General features: G+C 38.3%; 1 protein-coding gene across 1 annotated transcript in view; it reads right to left on the reverse strand.

The window, feature by feature from the left end:
• Positions 1-18,488, reverse strand: part of CALCR (calcitonin receptor) — a 66,586-nt gene extending 48,098 nt beyond the window's left edge. The window contains exons 1-3 of the mRNA XM_062494938.1: positions 18,408-18,488; positions 8,723-8,876; positions 5,395-5,505 (exon numbers count right to left, since the gene is read on the reverse strand). Coding sequence (XP_062350922.1) covers positions 5,395-5,505; positions 8,723-8,876; positions 18,408-18,455 — 313 coding nt within the window. The 5' untranslated portion in view covers positions 18,456-18,488. The remainder of the gene's footprint in view (positions 1-5,394; positions 5,506-8,722; positions 8,877-18,407) is intronic.
• Positions 18,489-24,816: the final 6,328 nt, after the last annotated feature.

The raw sequence follows: 24,816 nt of genomic DNA on the forward strand, positions 1-24,816 counted from the left end.
GATTATTAATAAATAAATTACTAAAATAATTTATTAAAATACTGTGTAAACTAATCTTTTAGTCTCTGTCTGTACCCTATCAGCTTGGGTAGGACACCACTTGGGCATTGCATCATTCAAAGTGGAAGAACAGTGACATCACATCGGACTGATCTCACCTGACTGTAGGAACCCTGAAGTTGCATAACTCCTAGGCAGCTGTGCAGAATCTCTGCAGTTGAGAGACACTTCAAGAGCTGTCTGGGCAAAATGGATGAGAGCAATCTCATCCACAAGGGAAGTTTCGTGGGAGCAGTGAAGTGTCTTGAAAGATTAACCAGAAGCAGTTATTTGCATGAGTATTGTTTGTGCTACTAATAGTGCTTTGATGAATCAGATGCTCATTAGAAATCCCTCAGTCATCTATATGTAACAAATATCTTAATATCTCTGGAACAACATGATACCTCTATCAATCAGGCTTTTCACAATTAGACTGGAGCTATAGCTAGCACAAGTTAAAGGAGCCAACATCAGTTTTTAGTTTATTGCTGAATTATAAGATAGAAGAAGAAAGAAGTTATCTCCTGTTGCAGTCATGCTCAGCACATACCAGACACTGGATTCTTTGCCATTGTTTGGATAGACCTGTGCAGTCCTTAGTTTTGCAGATGAAAGAATAGGTGATGTTGCACATCTGATTTATTTACATCTTTGGTAAAATATTCTGGAAGGAACTTTTTAAAAAATAAAAAATAATCTCATACAAAGCAATGGAGATCCTAGAAAACATCAATTTCAGTGTCCTAGTAAATGAAGGATTATTACTGTCTTCAGAGTGTCTTAGTCGGCAGAACTAGAATCTGTATAAGAGTCTTATTGGGCAATATGGGGATAGGAATTGATTTTTAGAACACAGCTGTCAAACTTGATAAGGAGCAGGACAGAAATACACAGAAGGGTAAGAAGAAAAGAAGAAGCTGGACAAAGAGTTCAGATTTGTCTGTTTTATAATTGTCTAAATTATATCACTTTAGGACAAGAGAACAGGACCAGCAGGAATACAAAGATGTCTGTTTTAGTTAAATTCAGCCAGAATTTAGATTTTGTGGCAGCAAGAGAAGGGCTCTCCCAGTGTCAGAGCAGGAAGGCAAGGCTGTACTTGCATGTTCTTCAGTTGTAAGAAGCAACAACATATTAATCATCATCTGATTAATCATCATCTAATTGCTTATGGATGCATACGGATTTGCTTCCAAATTGCACTTCTAGAAACTCTGCTCCAGGAACTACATGAAGTGTTATGAGTAATAGCTTGCAAAAGGGAGCTAAAGACAGAAATCCAACAAAGCACACAACTGAGGGGAGTTTTGCTAAATGCATCTTTGGTTCACAAAGTAGGGTGGATACTGATCTTAAACACTGCTTTCTGCCAAAAAGTAAAGAGAAACTGAGATGAAAAGGGGTGTCTGCCACAGAAAAACTTCCACATTTGGTTCCCTTGCTGTATGACTGCACCAAAATAATCCTGACTAAATGCACTGTACAGGGACAGTGAGGTGGGCAATATAAGATTTCCCTGCCACAAACCCAACAGCTCACAGGTGGCACAGGACAAGGCTCAGCTCCTCCTTCTGCCCTCAGCCAACCTGCCCTGCTAGAAAGCCATTATATCTACAATGTACTTTATTTTCTTCCATTAATAAGAATATTGCCAGCATGGATTATATACTGCATTCCTCAAAAACTGAACTCCTACCTATTTCAGTGTGACCTGGAACCATTTCAGACAGGTTATGGCAAAGATTAACCTATCTAAAATATGAATATAAAATAAAATTCAAGAGAATTCCATGTTGCCTGAATAGCTGCCTGAACAGGAACATACAAAATAGCCCTGCTCGGAGCTTCACAGCCAGAAGTGGATGAGACAATGAATTTCCTGCTGTCACTGGCATTAAAGCAGTAGGTCTTGTTATGTTTTCCAAGCAAATTGATTTGTTTTTATGCATTATCACACTGTGCATGATGTGCACTGCAAGAAAGAGATTGCTTCTTTCAGAGCACAGATTCCTGTCTAGTATGAACTGATCTAAGTTCAGTGAAATAAGTGGAACTACACTTGGTAGCTAACTGTGAAGTTGTCAGACAGAAAATAACCAGAGCACTGAGCATGTTCTCCTTCACTTTGTTTCTGTGTTCTTTTCTTCAGAATATGACTTCACCTTGTTTACTTTCTAACATACTCTATCAATTTATTCTTGGCATCAGTACTGAATGTTGTTGGGGATCAGACACAGAGGGCTGGTATTTGGCACCCACAGATACAGATGGGAGGAGGATTTGGTACTATGCTGACAGTAATGTGTCATTTTTCCAATGATGAATGATGTAAGTATCAGAGCAAAAATATAGAGGAAAGTTGTTATTTTATTACACGGCCTCTTAATGAAGTGGCACAACCATCAATTAGCTAATACATAGTGGTTCTGCAGATCTTGGTGCAGCCCAAAACAACACAGCATGAAATACTTGTTTCAGAAATCCATGGGGTTACTTGCATGCCTAAAATATTTACTGAGGTCAGAGATTCAATGGGGAGGAAATCTGACAGTCACTACAGTTTTCATCTTGGAAAACTGCTATTTTTTAGGATGAAGTTTCTGTGTCTCAGCAGAAAAGCTGGCTGTATTTTGTTAAACATGAATGAGGTACCAAAGGAAATAATGAGTTGTGACACAAAACCTGTCAGACTTCTCAGGACAGTTCATTCTCTGCTTTTGGCCACCTGTTAGTGGCAGCCACTTTCATTAACAGTTGACAGACTCGTAGGCAACCACAATATTTCTTGTCTCCCTCCTACTTTATTAAGCCTCTATGTGACAACCAGCCACCTGAAAAGCATAGGCTGACTACCCACTGGTTTGATGCCACGTCTGTAACACTTGCTGGGTTACTCAACAGCTATTCTAGGAAAACAGCTCTGGCTCAACCAGGAGCTGCTGCCAAAACTGGGAAACGGGGTTGACTGACCAGGATGCAGGCAAAGAGGCAGACAGACGTACTGACGAGGAGAAATGTGCCAGAGGAAAACACTGTGTCCAGAAGAACACAGGTATTGTTCCTAAAGGGGACAGCAGAGAGAACAGTAGGAAATTAATTACTGGAGGAGGCTTTTCTTCCTACGGCTGTGTACAGAAAACAGGAATACTAAAAAATTCCCCGATTTCAACTTTTAAATCTTGCCAGAAAGAGTGCTGGATTATGCACACATTGTGGGCCAGACTTCATGACAAGCATTTATACATTAAGGAGTGATTTGCAATCAGTGAACGAGCCACAGGTCTTGGCATTAATAAGCATTAGTAAGTGGAGTGAGATGCCTCTCCATGGATGGCTTCAAGTGTTACTTTGAAGAGTGCTGTTGTAGCAGAGCAATTAGTCCAGAACAAGTCACTGGAGACAGACAAGATGAAAAGCTGAGAATAGGTGGCTGGGGAGCTAGTAGGAGAGTGGCTCTGAAATCACCCCCATCTATGAAGGATGAGGACCTTTAGTCATGAGGAAACTTCTGTGATCACAAGGCTGCCCAACACCCACCTGCTAAAGGTACAAGCTGAGCATTGCATGGAGTGTACAAAAATTAGGACCGTTAGTGCCACATATTTTTTTTTTTTCTTCCTTGAAAACCATGGAAGCAGGGAAAGGAAGATACTTGTAGTAAATCTTCCTACTCATAAAGAGGACTGTTGCTGTGTGGGAAGGATATCATAAGTAAAATGGGGTCTGAAGCAGAAGGTACAGACCACATCCTAGAGGCACTCCTAACATGTATGCTAGGAAGGAAAAACGTTGTGCATCCTCAGGATCCAGAGCCTCAGGCTCTCTCCTGAATGTGGGCACTTCTGTCTGGGAACTGAACCAAGTTTGGCCAATTCTCCTAAAATGCTCTTTTGGAATCCTTAGGAATATTTTGTGAAAACAGTCTAATGGTTGAAGAATGGTCCACAGAGAGGGATATCTGAGTGATAGGCAATCCTGCAGCTGAAGGTTTCAGCTTCTCAATCTGTTGTCCCCCGGTGCTCCAGTGATGAGCTGTGAGCATGAACCTGCTCCAAGACTTCTTGAAAACCATGACACTGCACAGAAAAGAGGTCAAGTCTTGTGAAGAAAGGGCATAAAAGACAAGACCTTGCGATTTGGTGCTCATTATTCTGTCTCAGGGGTGTAAATTGCTATAAGGGTTTGTTAGGTTGGTCTTAGGGTGTTTCCACAGAAAGTGGGTAGTGACCTTGCCACATGAGCTCACTTTCCAAACACAATATTCCTGAGCAAACAGATTTCCTTCAATCCATCCTGTTTAATGCCTACCTCCACCAGAAAGAGGGGTGTTCCTTCAACAAAGACTGGGTCTCACCTTGGAAATTTGCTACGTTCTGTGTGAATTCTGTAATTACAGACAGCTTGATTTACGAAGAACAGAAATAACAATCAATCTGGCTGTAAGTGGGATTCAGCAAAATGTATACAGGATTTGATCCAACCTGGAAACTCAACAGTTTCTAAATAAGCAATAAGCTAAAGAAAATCAGCAATTTCAGCTGATGGTGCTGGATAATTAACTCATAGCTATGTAATAGTCTGTTTCCTTCATTTGGGCTCATGCATTTTGGGATAAGCTTTTTGAAAATTTTCAGATTTATGCACCCTCCCTCTCAAATGTTTCTTTCACAAATTTTAACTGCAATTGGTGCATTGTGACTATGTGGAATTTAGCACACCGTGGCATCAAGCACCACCTATAAGCAACATATCCTGAGCAAAACTGTCTCTCTTGAAACTGTACTCTTTGCAGAGTTAAACTTGTGTCTAATATTTCCTCATATCTATTTGGAAATACTTCCATTGATTTTTCATTTTTTCTTTTAAACATTATTCATTTACTTCTCTCAGTCTGCTTCTAGTATTTGTATGAAGAATTCAGCTGAGAACTGAAACTCAGAGACTGAAAGAATGTTATGTCCTCTTATTTCATAAATTTATATTTTGCAATAAAAAAATGAACAACATACTTATACATATTTAAAGCACATAAGCACTTCTCTTCATTATAAAAACTTAGAGTGAGGTGCTAAAAATATTTTGATGTTGTAATTCAGAAGCTGGCATTTTAATAAACTAGGTTCCATAAATCCATGAGTTGTATTTATGGAAATTCAAATGCATATAAAATATTTTAAAAATGAAAATATATAAATTACAGAACCCAAAACTTGATGCGTTTTAGTTTCAACCAGGCTTTCTGAGATTTCACAGTGCTGCAAAAATGCCACTGGATTGAACACATCCATTCAATGGTGCAAATGTTCTGAAGACATCCTTTGGAAGATAAAATGATAAAAAGAAATACTGTACCAGTTGGATCGAAATCTGGAAAATAATCCGGACAATTCTGAGCAGTGAGCCTTCCAGCAGGTGTGTCATCCCAGCACAACCAGCCATCCCATGTTCGGTTGCAGAACAGACCTGGACATTTAAGAGGGTTGAAAGAGTTAATGCCACAAAAAAGTCCCTCCTGAGCTGCTCTGTTCTAGTCTCTCAAGGAATATTGCTGCCTGCAGCCATGAAGTTTTCTTTTAGTAATATACTCTTTTGTTATTGTTACACTTAGAGTGGCATTCAGGCTCTACAAGGTTTTTGCTGACCTGATGTTAGTAGTGTTCATTTTACCAGAAAGTTACAGTCAAACTGAACTTTGAATGTAGGGCCCAATCCTACAAATTTCTCTTCTTATTCCTCTTCCTCTCAGGTCTTAGCATTAGTGGTACCCAAAGACCCACTTTTCATTTCACCTTTTTCTGCTCTGTAGGTCTGAAAATCAAGTGCTCAAAATGTAAAGCTAGGAAGCATTTGCGGAGACATCCCAGCTAAAAGAAACATTTGCAGAGACAGGTCCCTGTAAAGCTGTTCAACACCAGAGCTTGCTGATGTTACAATTCCAATGAAGAAGGTGCAAGACTGATCTGTTACAGGCAGATTCTGCCTGCTGATGTTGTCTAGGCAGGCATGCTGTGATCCTGTCCTTGTCATGCCCCTTCTGGGAGCGTGGTGCTGGTGAAGCTCTGGGATGTTCCCAGCCCCCAAGCTCAGCAATGCTGGAGGCAGAACACAGCTCATTGCTGATCCCCATTACACAGATTGTACATGCCATGGTCCTCAGAAATTGTGCTCTAAGGGTGCTTGCTGTAACATATAATATGACTCATTGTGGGTTTATACAAGAAACACATTAAACCCCCCTACACTTACTGGTTATTTTCCATTCAAAACCAGTTTATGTTGGGGAAAAAGTATTTATCACCAAGACCATCAGGTTAAAGTGAAGTAGAATGAGAAGATACATATTAGCTTTTTTTTTTACTCTGGGTCTGAGGAAGTATTAAAATGGATGCTGTTTTTGAAAAAAATTGTAATAGAATGCACTTAATAACCACTGAAAGTTATTAACATATGGGTAGTTAGTTTCTTCTAGAGCTTTTGAAACTATCAACAGATAAACTTCCTTACTGAAGCAAGAAAGCTGTTAAAAGACATCTGAATTGTTCCAATTTACACCAGTAACTGTTTGTAAGTCAAGTAGTTGACGACTGAAAATAAAAAGTATAAACATTTCAAAATTAATTTTTTCAAGATTAGATAATTGTTCAGAAAAAAAATTTCATGTACACTTTTACTTAATTAGCTTAGATTTTATATATTTATAAAATATATTTTAGTTGTTTATATATTTATATAGCACATATATTTTCAGTTATCAATTTAAATGTGCAAATGTTACTTGTTCACTTAGTTAACCAATCATCATATCAGCAATTTGTTATCTTTCCTTCAGGCATTGTCATGTACTTCTGTATCTTTGAAATTTATCTGAATAATTTTTAGGAATATTTTTGTAATATCAAAGAAAAAAAGAGTAGAAAATTATTGCAACTTGAGCTTGTTTTTGAAAAGTAGTGCCAAATGGAGTTGGAAGGAATATCTAGTTTTAAAACTTTAAATCTTTTGCCTGGCCTGATAAAGAAAAATAATCACATAGGTCAATCTGTGCATCATGGGATTGTCTTCCAGGGTAATTATCAGAATATATATATATATATATATGCACACATTTCTATCTATCTATCTATGTATATATATATATACACACACACATATATATACTGTGCTGTTCTGGAGGGGTGACCATGTGTTTCCATGTGCCTGAGCTCCTCATTTTATTATGTCTTCAGTTCAGAACACAACTTCATTGGTGCTGGCACCATTCTGTAGTCACCCGTTATCTTTATTCTGAGTTATAAACAAATTAAGAGTGTGTTGCTGTGAACTGACAGCCCCCAATGGCATCACTTAAACCTGGCTGCCAGCTGAAGGAATGCAGGCACTTCCCTGCTGTTCTCCTGTGACAACACTGCTCTTGAGCACACTACTAGGAATTCATGCCTTGATACATATTAATTCCCACCTCATGCTGGAAAATCCGCCCTTTGCAACTTACCACACAAGCAAAGTGCAAAAGAAAGGTGAATTCAGTGGTTACTGCCAATGGATGCAAAAATTAGGTGTTTATAGAGCTGGAGACTAAAAAAGTCATCTAACAAGAAAGTTATTCCCCCTGCAAGTCCAGCAACTAAAAGGCTTATTTATGCCTGAAACATCATTCCTTCTATCCAATAACCCTGTTTAACTCCTTGTGGGTATTCCCCATTATTCACCTGAATTAAAACCTGTTTTAAGCAGTGGGAATCTCTATATTCATTTGCAAATAGTCCTGCATCAAGATCTAATTATCTTAACATCTAACTCTTCTTTGAGTCTTATAGAGCCCAGTAAAATTTTTAAGATAAAGAGCTGTAGATGTCTTTGTTCTTTTATTACAAAAAATCCCACATTGCCTCAAACACCACTATTAGGTTGGGTGTTTTTGTTAATTGTTTAAAATATATTTTCTCTTTGAAAAGTGTCCTCAGTATCTGTTGTTTACTTGCATGAGTTTCACACTACCTGTGATATTTTTTTCTCAAGCTCCTTGTATCTTCATTCTATCTTCTGAGAGAAAAAGTGATCAGAATTCTCAGTCCCAAACAGAATTGCTACTTTATATTATGCAAATGCAGCACCACTATTATTTATCATTTTCCTTCTTATTAATCCTCATATATGCCTCATATTCAGTAAAGATGTTTTATAGACCTATTTTAGAAATCTCAGTGTTTTGCAAATCTCTTTTTCTTATTGTTGCTGCTGAATATAGAATACATGGAACTTGTGCTGGTACAGAGCATGATACCCAGCAGTCAATACACAAATGGCAAAATATTGAAACGGTGAGTGGAGCAAACAGAACACCATTTATATTTAAAATTCACAATCAGGTGTGAGCTTGCTGAGAGGTTCAGGAAAATGCTATTCCCCAAGCAAGAACAAAAGAGATTTAAGCTACAAAACATTGAGCCAGAAAGAAATGTAGGTGACAGGGAAGGGAAGAGCTGTTCATTCCCTGGGCTCCTTTCAGGTTTTTTCCTTTCTTTGCACTTAGGAGAATGCTAAGTGAATTTGATTACTGCTTGTGGAAAGGAAACTGAACCCTGAGGAAGACTATGGGTTAGTATAGAGAAGAAAATATTTCTTTATAGTTATTGAACTGTACATAGCAAAATATAGATTTTTAAAAAACCCTTTTTACCTTTTTTCTTGTATGGAGGAGCTCTGTTCATCCTCTCATAACATTTGAACTGCGAATCTATTATCTTCTGCCGTATGACTGAATTTTCAGTTACTACAGGCTCTAATGTAGGATCAGTATAATTTACAGTAGAAGAAAGACTTGGAACAATTCTCTGTATGGAAAGGAAAAGCTGTTAGTACAACTGAATAAACAAAGAGGATTAAATTAAAAAAAAAAAAAAAAGTGAGGACCAGAAATTTTTATTATGCATTCTTAAAAGGCATTTTATTTATACATATGTTTATCATTATGATGGGCCTCATACTACTTACAAAGTAAATTCTGAATTTTGTTTACCTCGTGAAAACATAAGATTTTAACCAAGCCATTTTTCTTGGTTAAGAGGTCATTAAATACTTGATAAAGTCTTCAAAACATTTTCATTTAATTTAGTGCTCCAAGAGAATTTTCTGTCTTCCCAAAGTTACACCCTTGTATTTCTGCTCACTTGTGCTGATTTAACTCTAGACAGTGCAGACCAAATACCTCAGTGCCACAGCCTTTGCTTTGAACTGATTATTTCATGTTTTATGTCACCTGCTTTGAGCTTCTGCAACTGTTAAGGTCATAGAAGCACAGGGTAGGGTTTAAACCTTGGTACCTGACCTTAGCTCCTAGTTAAGTACCTAAGCAGACTCCATAAATTTGATAGTCTAAATAGCAAGGTCCTCTTTGATCTAGTGGCATCTTCTGAATTATCCCATTCTGAGCTGTCTGCATGTTAAAGGAAAGGATCTTTGCCTCTAGAAGGGAAAGATCTCAGCTGGAGAGGTCAGTTACATTCTTTTGCCTGCCATCCATCCATCCATCCATCCATCCATCCATCCATCCATCCATCCATCCATCCATCCATCCATCCATCCATCCATCCATCCATTCATCCCTCCTTCCTTCTCTCCCTTGTACAGACAAAGTCCATGGGTGAAGATAAAAGTGTGGAGCTTTGGTTTGCTCTGTTCTGCCTCAGTCCTGTGTCATGAATCTTCTCTGCTTCAAGGTGATAGTAAAAGATTAATTTCTCTGTTTCCCCACTCAAAAGCAACATTGTTGTAGCACTTTCCTAGCAGGACCCTCTATTTTCCCCTATACTAAATGGTACTAAAGGCACCACAAACACACTCAGATTCATTTGCAGGCTGTTTCAAAATCTAGGACTCTCATGAACACACAGACTTGACCTTTTTAGCAGCAAATGCTAATACAGAGATATTTAGGCATGAATTTGAAGTTGTTTGAACTGAAAACATAACAAGTTTGAAAGTTCAAATATCAGTTTACTTCTTACATTTTGCTGCCCCTTTTTTATTTCACATCACAGCTAATTGTATTCCATCAATACGTTACCTTTTACTCCCATTTTCACACTAAAACACCTTGGTAAAATACACGGCAAAACCACAGTGTGTTTGACTTAATTGAAAGAAGAAAGAAACATTACTTTTAGCCTGATACTTCCATGACAAACCACATCAGTTTAATCTCTTTTTTTACTCATATCAAATCAATTATGTTTTTCTAATCTCAATCTCATCTCACTCTTTTGACACAGACATTTTCAACTGTATATGGCTGCTAACTGGAGGATATGGAGGCAGTCAGTCTTGTTGTACTTAAGTAGGTGCTTGAAATAAAATAGAAGGAATAAGATGGTAATATTTTCTGGCAGAGATAATTTTGTATAAATTTTAGATGTATGCATACATCACACACAACACCCCCTCCCACCTCCCCCCCCCCCAAAGATATACTTGGACAATGAAGCCTTATGGAATATTACATCTGGCCTTCCAAGTGAAAAATGAAGTCTCTTGAAAGTCAGAACAGGAACTACAGAAGCAAAGCAAAACGTCACAGATCCCTTAATTTTAAAAAAGACTAAGGGGAGCAGCTGGAGTCCCCAAGAATCATTTAAAAACCAGCCAAGCAAAATCCTAAATCCAGCACAAGAAAGTGCAAATGAGGTTCTTCAGACAACCTCAGCTTTGTCTCAGCCCTTCATGTCCCTGACACAGGCTTTGGTGCTTCTCTGAAGTGATTAGTACATACTGCATGTTAATTTTTTCCATTCTTATTTTGAATAATTCCTCAGTTCCAAGCTGTTTTTATTCAAGACAGGAATAACAGTTTTGTCACAGGAAGCTAGGAGGACTTCTGTGGCAACGTCTTTGATAATTTCTCTGTGGTTCTGGGACAGTTTTGGAATTAGATCAATGTGATGAATGATGGTTTTGAGGGGTGAAACACAATTTGGACACTTACTCTTATAGATAGTTTCATTACTTGAAGTGTGCAATTCCTGAAGAAGTCAGCTCTTATTTGGTACAGTTTAAGGAGAGTATTTTGATACTTGGAGGTAGAGACTACCTGTGGTGGTGGATAGATTAAATGTCTTGGGTTGTGTACAAAATTATGTAAGAGTGCTCAGCCATGTAACCAGGAGGCCCATTCTACTGCCCCTGCACAAGGCAATTGGGGAGCAGCTGAAATTGCCAGCAAAATTTCTACTGCCTACATTTAGGCCAGGAATTCAGTCAGACCAATTAAAAATATGGATGACTTGTGTCGCTAAAACTCATCAGTGGAAATCACTTAATGGCTTCCAGTAAAATGAAAGCAAGTTTGGATGAAAGTAGGAATAATAACACTAGATTTATAATGGTCTCTTTAGTGATTTAAAAAAAAATACTTAAAATTTCTTTTTTTTCCCTTTTTCTTTCTACTAAACACAATGACACAGATTTTCAAACTAATTGCCCAAAAATCTTTCCAGGCACTTTTTAGGTAATTGGATAGCTTTTGTGTGTAATCAAATTAAGGGGTTATACATAGGTATGTCACTGGGATTTTCATCTGTGATATGCCCTTTAAATCTACTCTTTCCACTGATTGCTATTCCTCATTTTTGTTTGCCTAGATTTGAAAAGCTGGCCTTGGAAGCTTGAACACAATTTTCTTCTGCCTTAAAATCAGATTACCACTTCAGCAGATAAATGAAATATTAATTTTGTGGCTTGCTGGAGGTAGAGAAGTCATATCCCTGTTTGAAATGCTGGCTTTTTACCATGCACAAGAGAATCCCATGTTCATCCCCCAGAACTTAAAGCCTGACCTCCCAAAGTCAGTGGGCTGATGATCCAACCTTTGTATACCTGCAGTTCAAACAGACAAGAATTTTGATGCAGTTTGTGATGTCAGATGTTATTATTTGTTTTAGTCTTCCACACTCCTTACTGTAGGAGTCAGAAAAACACAAATTGGGCAGGAAGATATCTCTGAGTCATTACTCTCTTTTAAGAAATAGCAGGAGCATGGGTATGGCTACATGGGAGGGAAAGCTTAGTGTGTATCACATTAATGGGAGAGGCTGGGAACATCCCATGAATATCTGTGTATCAGTGTTTGTATGAGCTCTCATGGAATTATTAATTTTGACTCACCTCTGTTACTATGCTACAAATATAACTAATTGTTATGTCAATGTATTTTAGAAATTAGGACTGAAATGACACATTTGTATCACAAAAAAGCCAAGGTCAGTTAATCTTTGCCTGGCAACTACCTACAAATATTGAACCTTCAAAATGTGGAACAAATTTTAAATGTTCTGAGTCCATTACTGCACAGTAGAAAGCCTTCCCATCCATTCATCAGATACTTCAGATGGAAATATATATGATGTTTATACAATAAAGGAATGGCTCATTCATTTATAAACATTCTTTATTAAGGAAAAATAAATATTTCACAATAATCAATATGATCATTGCTTGAAAATGCACTGAATTCTTCAGAAGAAAACAGTTTAAGTGATGTCCCATGCAGCAGTTTAGCAGCCGTACATATGATGTCACTCCTAAAAGTCCAAGTAAATGACGTCATACATACGACCACCAAGCCACCACGTGACAAATGACTGACATAAGAAAGTGAATTATCATTACAAAAAGAAATGACAGGCTGTTGGGAATGCTGAAGTTCACTTTGTACCTAGAATGAATAAAGGATTCTGAGAAAGCAATTTGGCTTCATTATTAAACTATACAGGAATGAACAAACCGAGCCCTGGTTTCTGTAAGAGAAACTGCTGTTAACCTGTGCAAGACTGTGCTGTTTCTGCAAGGGAGAATCCAGAAATCCAGAAAATCCAGCATAAAATTATTTCACTTTTTCCCCCACAAAATATTGGACATGATGAACAAACACCCCCAAATACTTTTCTTCTGCCATCAAGGAGCTTTCAAGACACTAACAGTAACTGTATATGACATTTAGGAAAAGAAGGCATTTGTAGCTGTCTTTTTTTAATTTTTTCCCTCCTTCCACTAAATATAGTAATTTAGCAACAATTATTGGTGAGCTCAGACTAGTAGAAATTCTGGATGCTCTAATTGTTTGTTATTGATTTCAACAGCTCAAACATTCACTTGGTATAAATCTTTTAAAACTGCTGTGTGAAGTTATCTCTCTGTGGATCACTGAACTCCTGTTCTTCAATATATCACATCTCAGAGCAAGAGCTCAGCATGATTTAGATGAGGTGTGCAGCCCCTCTCATACTTTGATTATGTTTGAACTATTCACAACTGCTAGTGTTGGGACAGACAAGCAAACAACTGTGATACCTTAGGAAGGCCATTAGCATACAGTATTCAGTAAACATAATAATTTCTATCCATCACAAGTGTGTTAGGAATCGGCAGGCAATTTCTTTGGGGAAATACTACAACATGATATATCTTACTTAATCACTGAATGTTAGAATTTTCCCATACTCTACCTCTGTTAGAGCAGGATGGTAATTATCTCAGTGAGATGCCATATGACTAACATGGCAGAATTTGTCAGCTGCTTAAACAAGCATGAGATTATCAGGCGCAGTAGATGAGGACAAGGTTATTGTAATGAAAAGCAACACACAAATCTTACAGTTCTTTTCTATTTCCACAAGATCTGCTTACATGGAGAAGCTTTACTTTCATTTTAGCCTGATGAAAACTGTAGGCTAATCCAGAATATTTCATGGGTATTTTCTTGCAGCCCTGATTATCCTCTTGTGAGAAGCCTCTTTACTGCAATCAGCTGCATAGCAACAGCCTTGTTTTTCAAAAAAAGAAAAGATGTACTCAAAATGTCCTGATCATCCCTGAAACTGGGTGAATAGAACAGAATACAGCATTCTTATTTCTTGGGAAATTATGAGCAGCTTGAGTCTCAAATTCTCACACTAATCCTTACCACCTTAAAATATGAGAAGCTTGCTTTCCAGAGCTTCCCTTGTGTGAGACCAGGTTCAGAACACGTGAGTGCACATACATACAGCATGAAGCAACCCATAAACAGTTACACAGGGAAGTGTGTATGCAGAACAGCAGCTTCCAAAGGCATGGTTTAGAGTGATGAGACCCAGGGGCATCTCAACATCCAAGGCTGGGGAAGACCCTGGGCTGCCAGAGGTGCCAGGCAGCTGAAGGCTCAGAAGAGGCAAGACAAAGGAGACCTTCAGCAGCTCTTCTCGCTCATGGGAGATCTGCTCTGGACCAGATGCTGGAAGAGATGGTGTCTAAGAAGGAAAAGGCTTGTTCTCACAGTACCTGCACAGGCATGGGTTTCAGAGATGCACAGTGAGAGCCACTGAGCTGAGCAGGAGCAGGAGCCCAGAGCAGTTTGTGGCCACACCACTCCACCAGTGTGTGTTTCCCTCCCAGCTGTGAGGATCAAACAGGTGCATCATAGGCAGCTCCACCATCACAGTGGTGATTGACTAATGGGTTCTGGAGGCTTGAACCTACCCTACCACAACTGAGTTCCAAAATATGCCAGTTTGTGCAGTTAATGAAAATTACATTTAGGTTTTAATATAATTAATTTTCAATGTTTTGTGGACAGGAATTATTCACAAGTCTTTCAGGAGTTGGAAAGCAGTACCAGACTCTGCATATCTTTGTGATTAAGGCTTGATAACAATTTAACAGATTTGGACTTAGTGAATGTGCACAATTTGTTTTTTGGTCAGAGTGAATTTATTTTAAAATACAATACTGGTCTAGTGGGCCTAAATGAAAATAGTGTGGCCTTCAGCTGCAGCATCCTTTTAGTCCTTACTATGCATGTTGTGGTTGGCTCAGGACACAACATTAGAGCATTTGGGAAAAACTACTTCATCAATCCTCATTTCCAAGGCCATTTGTAGGCACAGTTCTTACTTGACAAAATAAAGCAGAGAATACAAATCTCTTCTGCCAATGTCCTGAAAAATTGTTTGGTCTCACAGGAAAGAGACCTAAACCTTCTTCTTCTTCCTCATTCTCAGCAGTCTGATGCTGCTGGGCACACAGTGCTGATGCTCCATTGTTCTTATGAAGGTAAATGTGCACTGAGGACATGAACTAATTGCATACCAGGGCTCACGTACTTGAGGAAACAAATCTCAGTCATGTTCTGTGACTCTCAATAATTGCAAAAACTAGAAAGCATAGGTATAAAGTGAACTATGATAAAATGAACAATTAAATTTTCTAATGAAATTCCCTTTGTATAGTAGAGGACCATATGGTGATGCATTATTGTCCATCCAAAAGCAAGGGAATCCATCAAAGAGGAAGACAATAAGGAGTTTGTTTTATTTCTAAATTAGGTTTTGGAACAACTGACGCTTCAGGTTTTTGGGGTTTTTTTGGCAAAGATGAGTTATTATGGATCTGTACATAGAAGTGCTATTTAGTCTATGTGAAAAAATAATGTGCATAAAGATGGTACCAAAACTCCTTGGTGAAAAGTCTAAAGGAGGTGGTGGGGAGGAAGTGTCTATGCACACCAAGTAAGTAAGGTCTGTGACAAAAAATTGAAGGAGAGATGCAAAAAGGATCTGAGGAAATCTTCTGCAAAGCACTAACACTGCATAGAGGGCATGGAGGACAATCTACAGCTCTGAGATTGTGTTAGGGAATCACAGATTGTGTTAGGGAATCACAGCTACACTAAGAAAAGAGATTTCAGATAAAAGTCTCCCCTACTCAATAGGGGTGACTACCAGAGGGAAACCACCAGCACATACAGTGGGTCCAACAGTACAAGCAGAGAGCCTGGAGCCCAGAGGAGAAAAGCCTCAAAGGGTTGTGTTGCTTTGTAAGAGCTCACAGTGACCAACTGGGAGTGCAGGTCACAAATAAGAGCATGAGAGAAAACCATCAAAATTTTCAAAGAAGGGTGTCTTGCAGGGTGGGTAGAGGAGAGGCATGGGAGATCACTCCTGTCTGTGTCACAAATCACCTTAATTACTATATTTTCCTCAGCCTCAGACAGTGGCTGACATGTCTCACAGTTCTTGGAACATAGGAGTGATTTGAAGAACCAACAGAGTAGGAACAGCCTTTTTGAAAGAGAGACACCCTTTACTCATTACAAACCATAAATAAAATCCAAAAAATGAATGGCTTCTACCATCTACAGGTGGGGAATTTTTTGAAAAATGACTGAGGCAAAATATTTCTTATATTTGATCTTACAGAAGTATTCTGGATAAGTTTCATGAAGAAAACAAATTTTGTTCATGGTCTGCTTCTGTGACTATGGCTTCTTTCCTACTGAAAGGGAAATTAACCTAAGAGATGTCAAAGTAGAGCACAGTATGCCCACTGCAGTAGGGAAAGAAGACACATAGAGATTGGAAGAATGAAAATGTGAGTTAAATTTTCCATTGAGGTCAGAATACGAAGTGCCCTTTGGTGTAAAGATATTTAAAATGAATGCAGATCTCACTGAAGTGTTTTTAAAGAAATCCTAGCCCTGGAATGCTGCAGGAATGAGCACAGAACTAACACTGCACACATGCTATCATGGGTGAGAGATTTAAAAGATTTGGGAACAACAGGTCAAGGATGAGTCTTTCAGGGCTGACCTACAAACCCATGCTGTAGGACAAACCACCTCAAATGCTCAGAAGTGCTGTTCACATTTTTAATTATCAGAATATTTACAGTCCTGTCACTTGACTGGGAGCAAAATAAGCTGGATCTGCTTCTTCATTTAGCATTGGTTTTTTATAGGAAAAATTGCTGTTCTTTGTCAAGACCCCTAACAAGCTGGCAGATCAGATGGGATTCAAACCAGAAGGAAGCTGGTCTCTCTCAGGCTCTTTGTTACAGACATCTCTGACCATGGGTGATTTCACAGCCAGTGCATTGTCACGTGCACCCTTGTAGGACAGGTAGAATAGCCAACCCAAATGGTCACAAATGCCAGAACACTCCAGTATACTTCAGGGTAGAAGACTTCTCTCAAGCACGGAGATGATTCCTCAAATCATTAACTAATTCTAATTGTAAAATAATCATTAACAAATTCCTTGAGACCAAGTTAGCAGAAATGTATTAACTCTTTTCAATTCTTTCTCCATCTCTTCAGCTCCTCTGATGGAGGATCCTAATCCTGTACCATGAATTCAGTAGTTTATCAAAGTAATGTGTTCTTTGCTATTCTCCTGGAATCTCCATGACCTTATTTAATTGTTTCATTTTTACCTCCTTCTATCCATTATTCTCGTACTTTTCTCTACTTTCCCTTCCTTTTTTATCTGTGTAAATTTAAGTGCCAAACAGCACTGTGGACAAACTCTGCTACGCTGAAAGGAGAGGTACAACCCAATGAGTAAAACAGGTAGAGCACCTGCTTAAGATCTCCAACATATTTTCTACAACATGTGAGTTTCTTCTGCCTCTACCACATGGGATTTGATGAGGAGATGCACAGAGATATTTCACATTCACATGTTAAAAGTGAAGATGAAAAGCAGAGGGGCAGAGGAGCTAACCAACAAAACACAAGAAGAAGAACAAGAAGAGGAAGAAAGCTTTCTTCAGGAGCACAGAGCTAGAGTTAGATGGGGAATAAGGTTGCAGATATCATGAAAATGACTTGTACTGCACCAGGGTAGTGAGGTGCTTGCTCCCAGTAGCATCATTCAGACATATGTTGATCATTCTGTAACTTAGGCTTTGAGCAGTATTCTCAATTCTGACTGTCTGTAATGTCTATGGTTTTATGATGATTGCTAATAATTTGATGTTTCAAGAGTAGAGATCAGTAAAATGATTCAATTTATCTGAGAGGTATTTAGTCAGGCAGAAATGAATTTACTCTATGTTTAGAACCATAATTACTCAACCATGTTGTAGACATTAAAATAAATGTAATGTTGATATGAAACAGCTAAAAATAACATTTGAATTAATAAATAGATTTATGTGATTATTTTTAATTTCAGTTGCTTTTCTAATAGCAGATTAACTATAAACAGTGAAAATCCATCACTACTTAAGTCAGTTTGTCTCACAGAACAACATTAAGGGCAGTTTTCAAACACACAGGTTCCCATGATAAGTTGTAACCTGTAAAACACAGAAATGAAAAATCGTATGCATAACCTTCTTCTGACTTGCAGTTCTGTCTCACCAAGAAACAATGCTTTCAAGTTCAGACATTTATTAGATAATGTTATTAATCTTCTTTTGAAATTTATTAGTAAGGAAACTCTTTCATTCACCTGTGCAATGTAAAAAGTATAACTTCGTGCTCATTTCTGTCAACATCACCACAAGTTTAAATATGACAGTTCTCATGAGCAGTTCAGTTTTCTTGTACTTACAGTTAGAAGGATGATGAGTAAGAAGCAACTTTGGGTTGTTTTTTTCATTGTGGAGTCTTCTTGGAGAGACACGTTGTGGATGATCCTTCTGGGAATGAAACAAACAAAAATAAAAGCATTATTGGACTTTTCTTCTTATGATAATTTTCTTATCTGTGTATGAACATATTTTTAAACTTAGACTGGACTCTGTGGACATGGTTGTTTAGACTGCCTTACATGTGCTCAATTTTGATCTAATTGAAGGCTGGTGTGTTTTAAATTTAGTCTCCTCTGTGAATCTCTGGTGGTGAGTACAGATGATGTGGGGCACAGCTCCATGTTACTGGGTCACCAGCAGCAGATCCTAGTTAAGCCCTGTGTCTTTGCCAGCTGAGCCTACCTTGGTGATGTCCTTTTTCAGCAACTTCTAACCTGATATAGAGCTAGCCTGCTATAGAGCAGACCTATGAACAATCCAGATATTTTAAACCTGACTTGCAAAACCCAGAAAGATCCAGTATGCAAATAAATGTAATAGCAGCTCAAAAGACATGTTTATGGGGTTAGGGAAAACCAGAGTTTGAGCAATCTCTAGCTAGGTGAATAAGCACATGTGTCAGGGAAAGAGAAACTGGGAACAGCACTGTGGGATTACATGCTCCATAATGCAGCTTGATGGCTGGGCTGTGAAAGACACAGCAGTGTGAGCCTCAGGCCACTGAGCAGGACTGCTTCAGCACAGAGTTCTGGGGTTGCAGAGCATGAACACGACTCCACAGGTTTGAAGGGAACTGGATCAGCAACTTTTTGTTTTTCTGTGTTTTTCCTACATCAACACTTATCCGACCTATCCGGCAAAAATACCCAGGGGCTACCAGGTGTAATTTTATTGCTTCACAATTGTGGGAGTTCAAACAAGCAAAGCCCTCTGCAGTAATACATCATTTCAAGTTTTATAAAAATGTAATTTCTGAATTAAAGTGAGAAATGCAGCTTTTGTCAAAACACATTGTGCCTTCTGGCATCTCACATTCCGCTGGTGCTGTATGTGCTGAGCAACACAGGACATGGGGCTGTGATCACCTTCAGTCACAGCAACACAGTGAGCACTCACACACCTTCATTTTTCAGACAGCTTAAAAACTAGTAGTTAGGGGTTTTCTGCCTGGACAAACAATCCTGTGAGCACCCTACACATTTGAAACCCATGAATTTAATGGGAAAAAGGCACAGAGACTTGGGTTCTTAGTCTAGTTGACACGCAGTGAATAACACAATGACTTATGTAACATTTGTCTCAGCAACAGCATTATAACAGCTTTTCTCAACTTTAAATAGTCTGGAAAGGCACCCATTTTCACAGAGGAAATGAAATATTGTCCTCATCTAAAGCAGAAATGCATAATATAATACAGGTGTGGCCCTTCCACTTCAATGTAGCACGTGTGATCCAGTGGGATCATTGCAGTCATGTATCACTGAGATTGCCTAAAACAAAAAAGTGATGGCAAAGAGGGCTCAGAGGATTCGTCTCTAATAGAAAGTAGTCTTACTGTCTGAATCTTCCCAGAACCATTCTGCTGTGACAGAGGTAATGCAACATGCAAATGATAGAGAAATAGTATGTAGTTATATTTGTGAGCCACAAACTTGCATTTGACTATTTGTGGTATACAACTCAAATGAAACAAAAACTAGACATCTAGATCAGAGAAAAAAATGCCTGGAATTGTCTGCATACTTTTGAGGCTCTTCCCTGGAGTCTGTACTGGTTCAAACTGACGATAAAGATTAATGAAGAACATATAAACAATGGCTCTTGGACAGCTGTACAGTGAGCAGATGTACAAGCACGAGTATGGTGCTCATGCAAAGTGTTATACTGCAAAGTGTTCTGCAGCGTGCTGTAAAGCCACTCTGGTGGGTGCCTCTATTCTTGTTGGCCTCATCCCTTCTGCTGCATCTGTAGGGATTTTCTATCAAGTAGGCAAAGAGAGTTCTTTGCCTTACAAACTGTCAACAGCTTTAAAATACTCAACAGTTTCTACCAATGGCAGAGAGGTTAACACAATAGTGTGACCTAGAAAGCATAGGCAAAATCAACATCAGCTGAATTTACCTGCTATATGTCTGCTTTTCCTGCACTTTGTGCCAAGAGTGCCTGCAGCACCATGTGGGGTTACAGCTGTAGATGCAGGTAAATCTTATCCTCATGAGATTTTGTGAACATTTGTTATGACATACTGAAAGAGCTATTTAAAATGTTTCTTGCTCCTGTCTCTCCTAATTAATAAAAAAGCAATCTGTAAAATATTTAACATTATTTTTCCCTGTGTTAACTAAAAAGACTGCACCATATGATGTTACATGTGAGTAAATGAATAAGAACTATTTCCCATGCTGAATCTTAGCTAGTCTAGTTATTTCTAGTGATTTTTCTTTTAGCCAGCTGTAACCACAGGAATGGCTGACATGCCAGACAAAATTCAGGACCTTTTTTGTCCTTTTCACAGAAGCCTTTTCCAGTGGCAAAACTTTCAAGAATTGTTGAACAATAATTTAACTATCAAGCCATAAAGCCCCTGAGTAAGAAGAGTTTTTTTCTAGTTTAACCATAAGACTGGCCCATAGCACTACAGCACACTTAGGCTGGCATCAGAGCTGGGTGAAGGATGACAATCTCATTGAAATTAAAAGGTACATACAAATACAATGCTGGTCAATGGCATGACAGAAATGCCTTCTTCTGGCTGCTCAGGACCACCTGACTTGTGCTAACTCCTCAGCCACACTATAGGGCCACATTATGAAGAGGACAGGAAATTTATTTTCAGCTACACAATTTTAAAATAGATTTAAATGGGGGTTTTAATTATTTTTTTTTAATTACAGATGGAGAAACAGTAATATTTCAAGCTTTTTTAAGAATAGGTAGTGCAGATGTTTTAAGGTATGCATGAGTTTTTCCTGAGATTGCGTTTATTTCCATAAACAACAGGAATTATAGATAATGTACTGATATTTCTTGGGATCACCAGAGCTTGTATAAGAATGATTACTATGGCAATGTAATACAGTTTAAAATTACACCAAAATTTGTTTCATTTGCTGAAATTTCCAAGTAGGTTTTAGGTTCTATGCTGATTCCTGTTCCTATAATATTTAGCCTCTTTCTCTAAGTCCAATGATGTCCTTACTCAATGTTAAGTTAGTATAACATGCTTCATTCATTCCAGTTTTATAATACCCATATTTAGGGTTTAATCATAAGAACGTTGCTAAAGCCCAGTACTTTTCCATGATTATATTAATTCTTTAACCCCTGTAGCTTGTAATAGTTACTTATGATGTCCCTGACTGCTATTTAAACTAGAATATTGTTCTTTCTTTCTTTGAAAATGTAGCATTTATGTAACTCATTATATACTAAGGTATTCCTCCTGCTTCAGCTATAATAGTAATACCATTGACACCTTGGGATTATACCTGAAACTTATGTGAGGATGAACAGAGCATCCTGCTCAGTAATGACATCTCTTTTCTCCCTGTCCAGATGTCTACAGGTGAAGTACTGTGCTGAACTGGTTCAATTCAATTACAATTACCCTTGGGTTTTCCAGAAGATGGGGCAACCCTCCCTGCACAGCCATTTGCACAAGGCCAGCAAGGGAAGTAAAATTTAGTTAGAAAGAAGGGTGTAAGAGTAAGATTTTAAAGAAGGCAGTAGAGAAACAATTCTGTGCCAGCTTCTGAAGAAACAATATAAAGAGAAAGAAAGAAAGAAAGAAAGAAAGAAAGAAAGAAAGAAAGAAAGAAAGAAAGAAAGAAAGAAAGAGAAAGAAAGAAAGAAAGAAAGAAAGAAAGAAAGAAAGAAAGAAAGAAAGAAAGAGAAAGAAAGAAAGAAAGAAAGAAAGAAAGAAAGAAAGAAAGAAAGAGAAAGAAAGAAAGAAAGAAAGAAAGAAAGAAAGAAAGAAAGAAAGAAAGAAAGAAAGAAAGAAAGAAAAAGAAAGAAAGAAAAAGAAAGAAAGAAAGAAAGAAAGAAAGAAAGAAAGAAAGAAAGAAAGAAAGAAAGAAAGAAAGAAAGAAAGAAAGAAAGAAAGGCTGGAAAAAAAATTAATTAATCTGCTCTGATAAATCTGCAGTGCCATCTTCCACAATACTGCTGACATACCTTTGGATAAAGAAATGCTTTTAAAAATGGTGTTTAAAACAGGAATTTGAGGAGCTGTGGCTAAGCACAGAAGTGTGATGCAAAAATCTCTTTCTCAGTGTGTCTATTATATTCAGAAACTTTGAAACTTCATTTGCAACCTCCCTACTAGGCTGCAAGTTCCTTTGAGAGCTTCCTTTCCACCCCATGCAGCTTTCTCAGTGTGACTAGCTGGGTACACACCTCAGACCACAAGGCCTCTACTTTTCTTACCTAGATAAGGCTTGCAGACCCTCCTGAGGAGTGCCTCGCCACTCAGCACAGGAGGCACCAACCTGCCTGCCTGCATTTAACACTGGCCTGGGAAATGCTGGGCACACACCACTGAGCATGGCACAGGCAAGCCAGCAGATCCTGCTGCTGAGTGTTTAAGGTGCTTGGATCCAGGGAGGAGGTTGCAGGTCTGTCTGTGTAGCCAAACATGCAGATGGTTTTGAGGGAAGTATTAAAATTATCCCCTCACTCCCAATGAAACATTTTATCCCTGGGTTCCTAATTTTGGCTACTGCTTTGGGCCAGGAGTGAGCCATACATCACCCTTCTACAATCCCAGGTCTTGTGCAGACCAGAGTCATGGTTATAACCTCATCAGGCACAGGAAATGCCAGGAATTTAATCCCCATGCCTGAGATGGGAGTAGAAGCACTCCCTCCTATTTCCCAGCACATTCTCCGTCCATTACCTTCAATAGTCTTGAAATGGTTTAAGTGGCACCAGGATCTCCTGGCATTTCCAATAGAAATGGTGACCACTTCTCAGTTATTTCTCGCATGCCAGAAAACTGGGGACCATCAGACCATCAGTCCCAGGCAGAGAGACAGGTCTCCTTGCAGCATCTAGCCTGATGTCCAGGGAGATGAGGCAAGGCAGATGTCTTCTACTCCTGTACTCCCTGTGGTTTACCTTTGTACAGTACCTTGATGTTTTGTTTAAACTTCTTTTTCATATGGAAATCTCCTGAGAAATAAAAATTCCAAATTCTCAGTTTCTGGTGTCAGGCACATAAAGACATTGAAACATTAAAATTGCAGTTGCAAGCTTGCTGATAAGCTTGCTGCTTATCTCACTCATTTTGCGGGTCTTGGAGACCTAAATGCTAAATTGTGTGATGACTACTCAGTAGTTATTGTAACAGATCACAGTTTCCATTAGCTTGCCTGATTGTGAACTGCGTCTGGAGTGTGTTCTATGTTAACAAACTGAAACTATCAAGCATGACAAATAGGCAATTTGAAATAGGCAATTTCAGAATTATACAGAGCAAATGACCAAATAATTCTGCTTTATCGATTCATTTGGATTACATGGGAGCTGCAACGCTTCATACTTTATTTTTCTATTTAAAACCAGTCAACAAAAAGGGGTTATTTTACCTTATGTTTTCCTTTAATTGAATCCTTTCCAATAAACCAGACAAAAATAGAAGGAAAGTAGCTACAAACTTGTCCGTGTCTACTTTTAAGGCAATCACAAAGTTTTCTAAGCCCCCACATTACATATCTGAGCAGCTGATGTGATCATAAACACCAGCAAGGAAACTGAAGATGGTGGTTCTTAGACTGGGTAACACAACAGAGACAAGTATACTTTCAAAGAGCCAAAAAAAAAAAAAAAAAAGCCAAGAAATATGCCTTGAATAAGAATTATTTATCTAGGATTTTAACATATACAAGCCAAATTATCCAGAAGATTTTCAGGAAAGGCTGAACATTTTATGAAACAAAAGATAGTAAAGCATCAAAGGAGTTAGAGGAATTGATTCCTTTACCTGCAAGAACATAACTTAGGAGTGGAGTGTGTGGTATGTGGCTGACACTGACACAAATCCCATCTGTATTACATGTAGGTTTGGATGGGTATAGCATTTCTGCATCCTCTAATGACTGCAAATTGAGGGTGATGCCTACTGCTTATTAGTAGCCAAAAAAACCCCAGTAGCCAAAACAACTCCTAGTTCTTCAGAGCTTATTGCGAATTCATTTCTAATGACCCTCTTGGCTGTTGAACAAGGGGTTTTATGAGGTTGCAAGTAAAAGCAAAGAAAAATTCAGGAAGAGACTAGAAAGTATTTCAGTGGATTTGTTGGCAGACAAAGTCTGGAATACTTACACAAATCAGACTGTGTTATTAGTTTCAAAAAACTTAGTTTTAGTCTTCCACAAATGTCTTCTGTGAGGTATTTCAGCCCAAAATATTAGCAGCATTATGTGAAGAATT

This window comes from Cinclus cinclus, chromosome 1, assembly GCF_963662255.1.
Source record: "Cinclus cinclus chromosome 1, bCinCin1.1, whole genome shotgun sequence".
Taxonomy (NCBI): domain Eukaryota; kingdom Metazoa; phylum Chordata; class Aves; order Passeriformes; family Cinclidae; genus Cinclus; species Cinclus cinclus.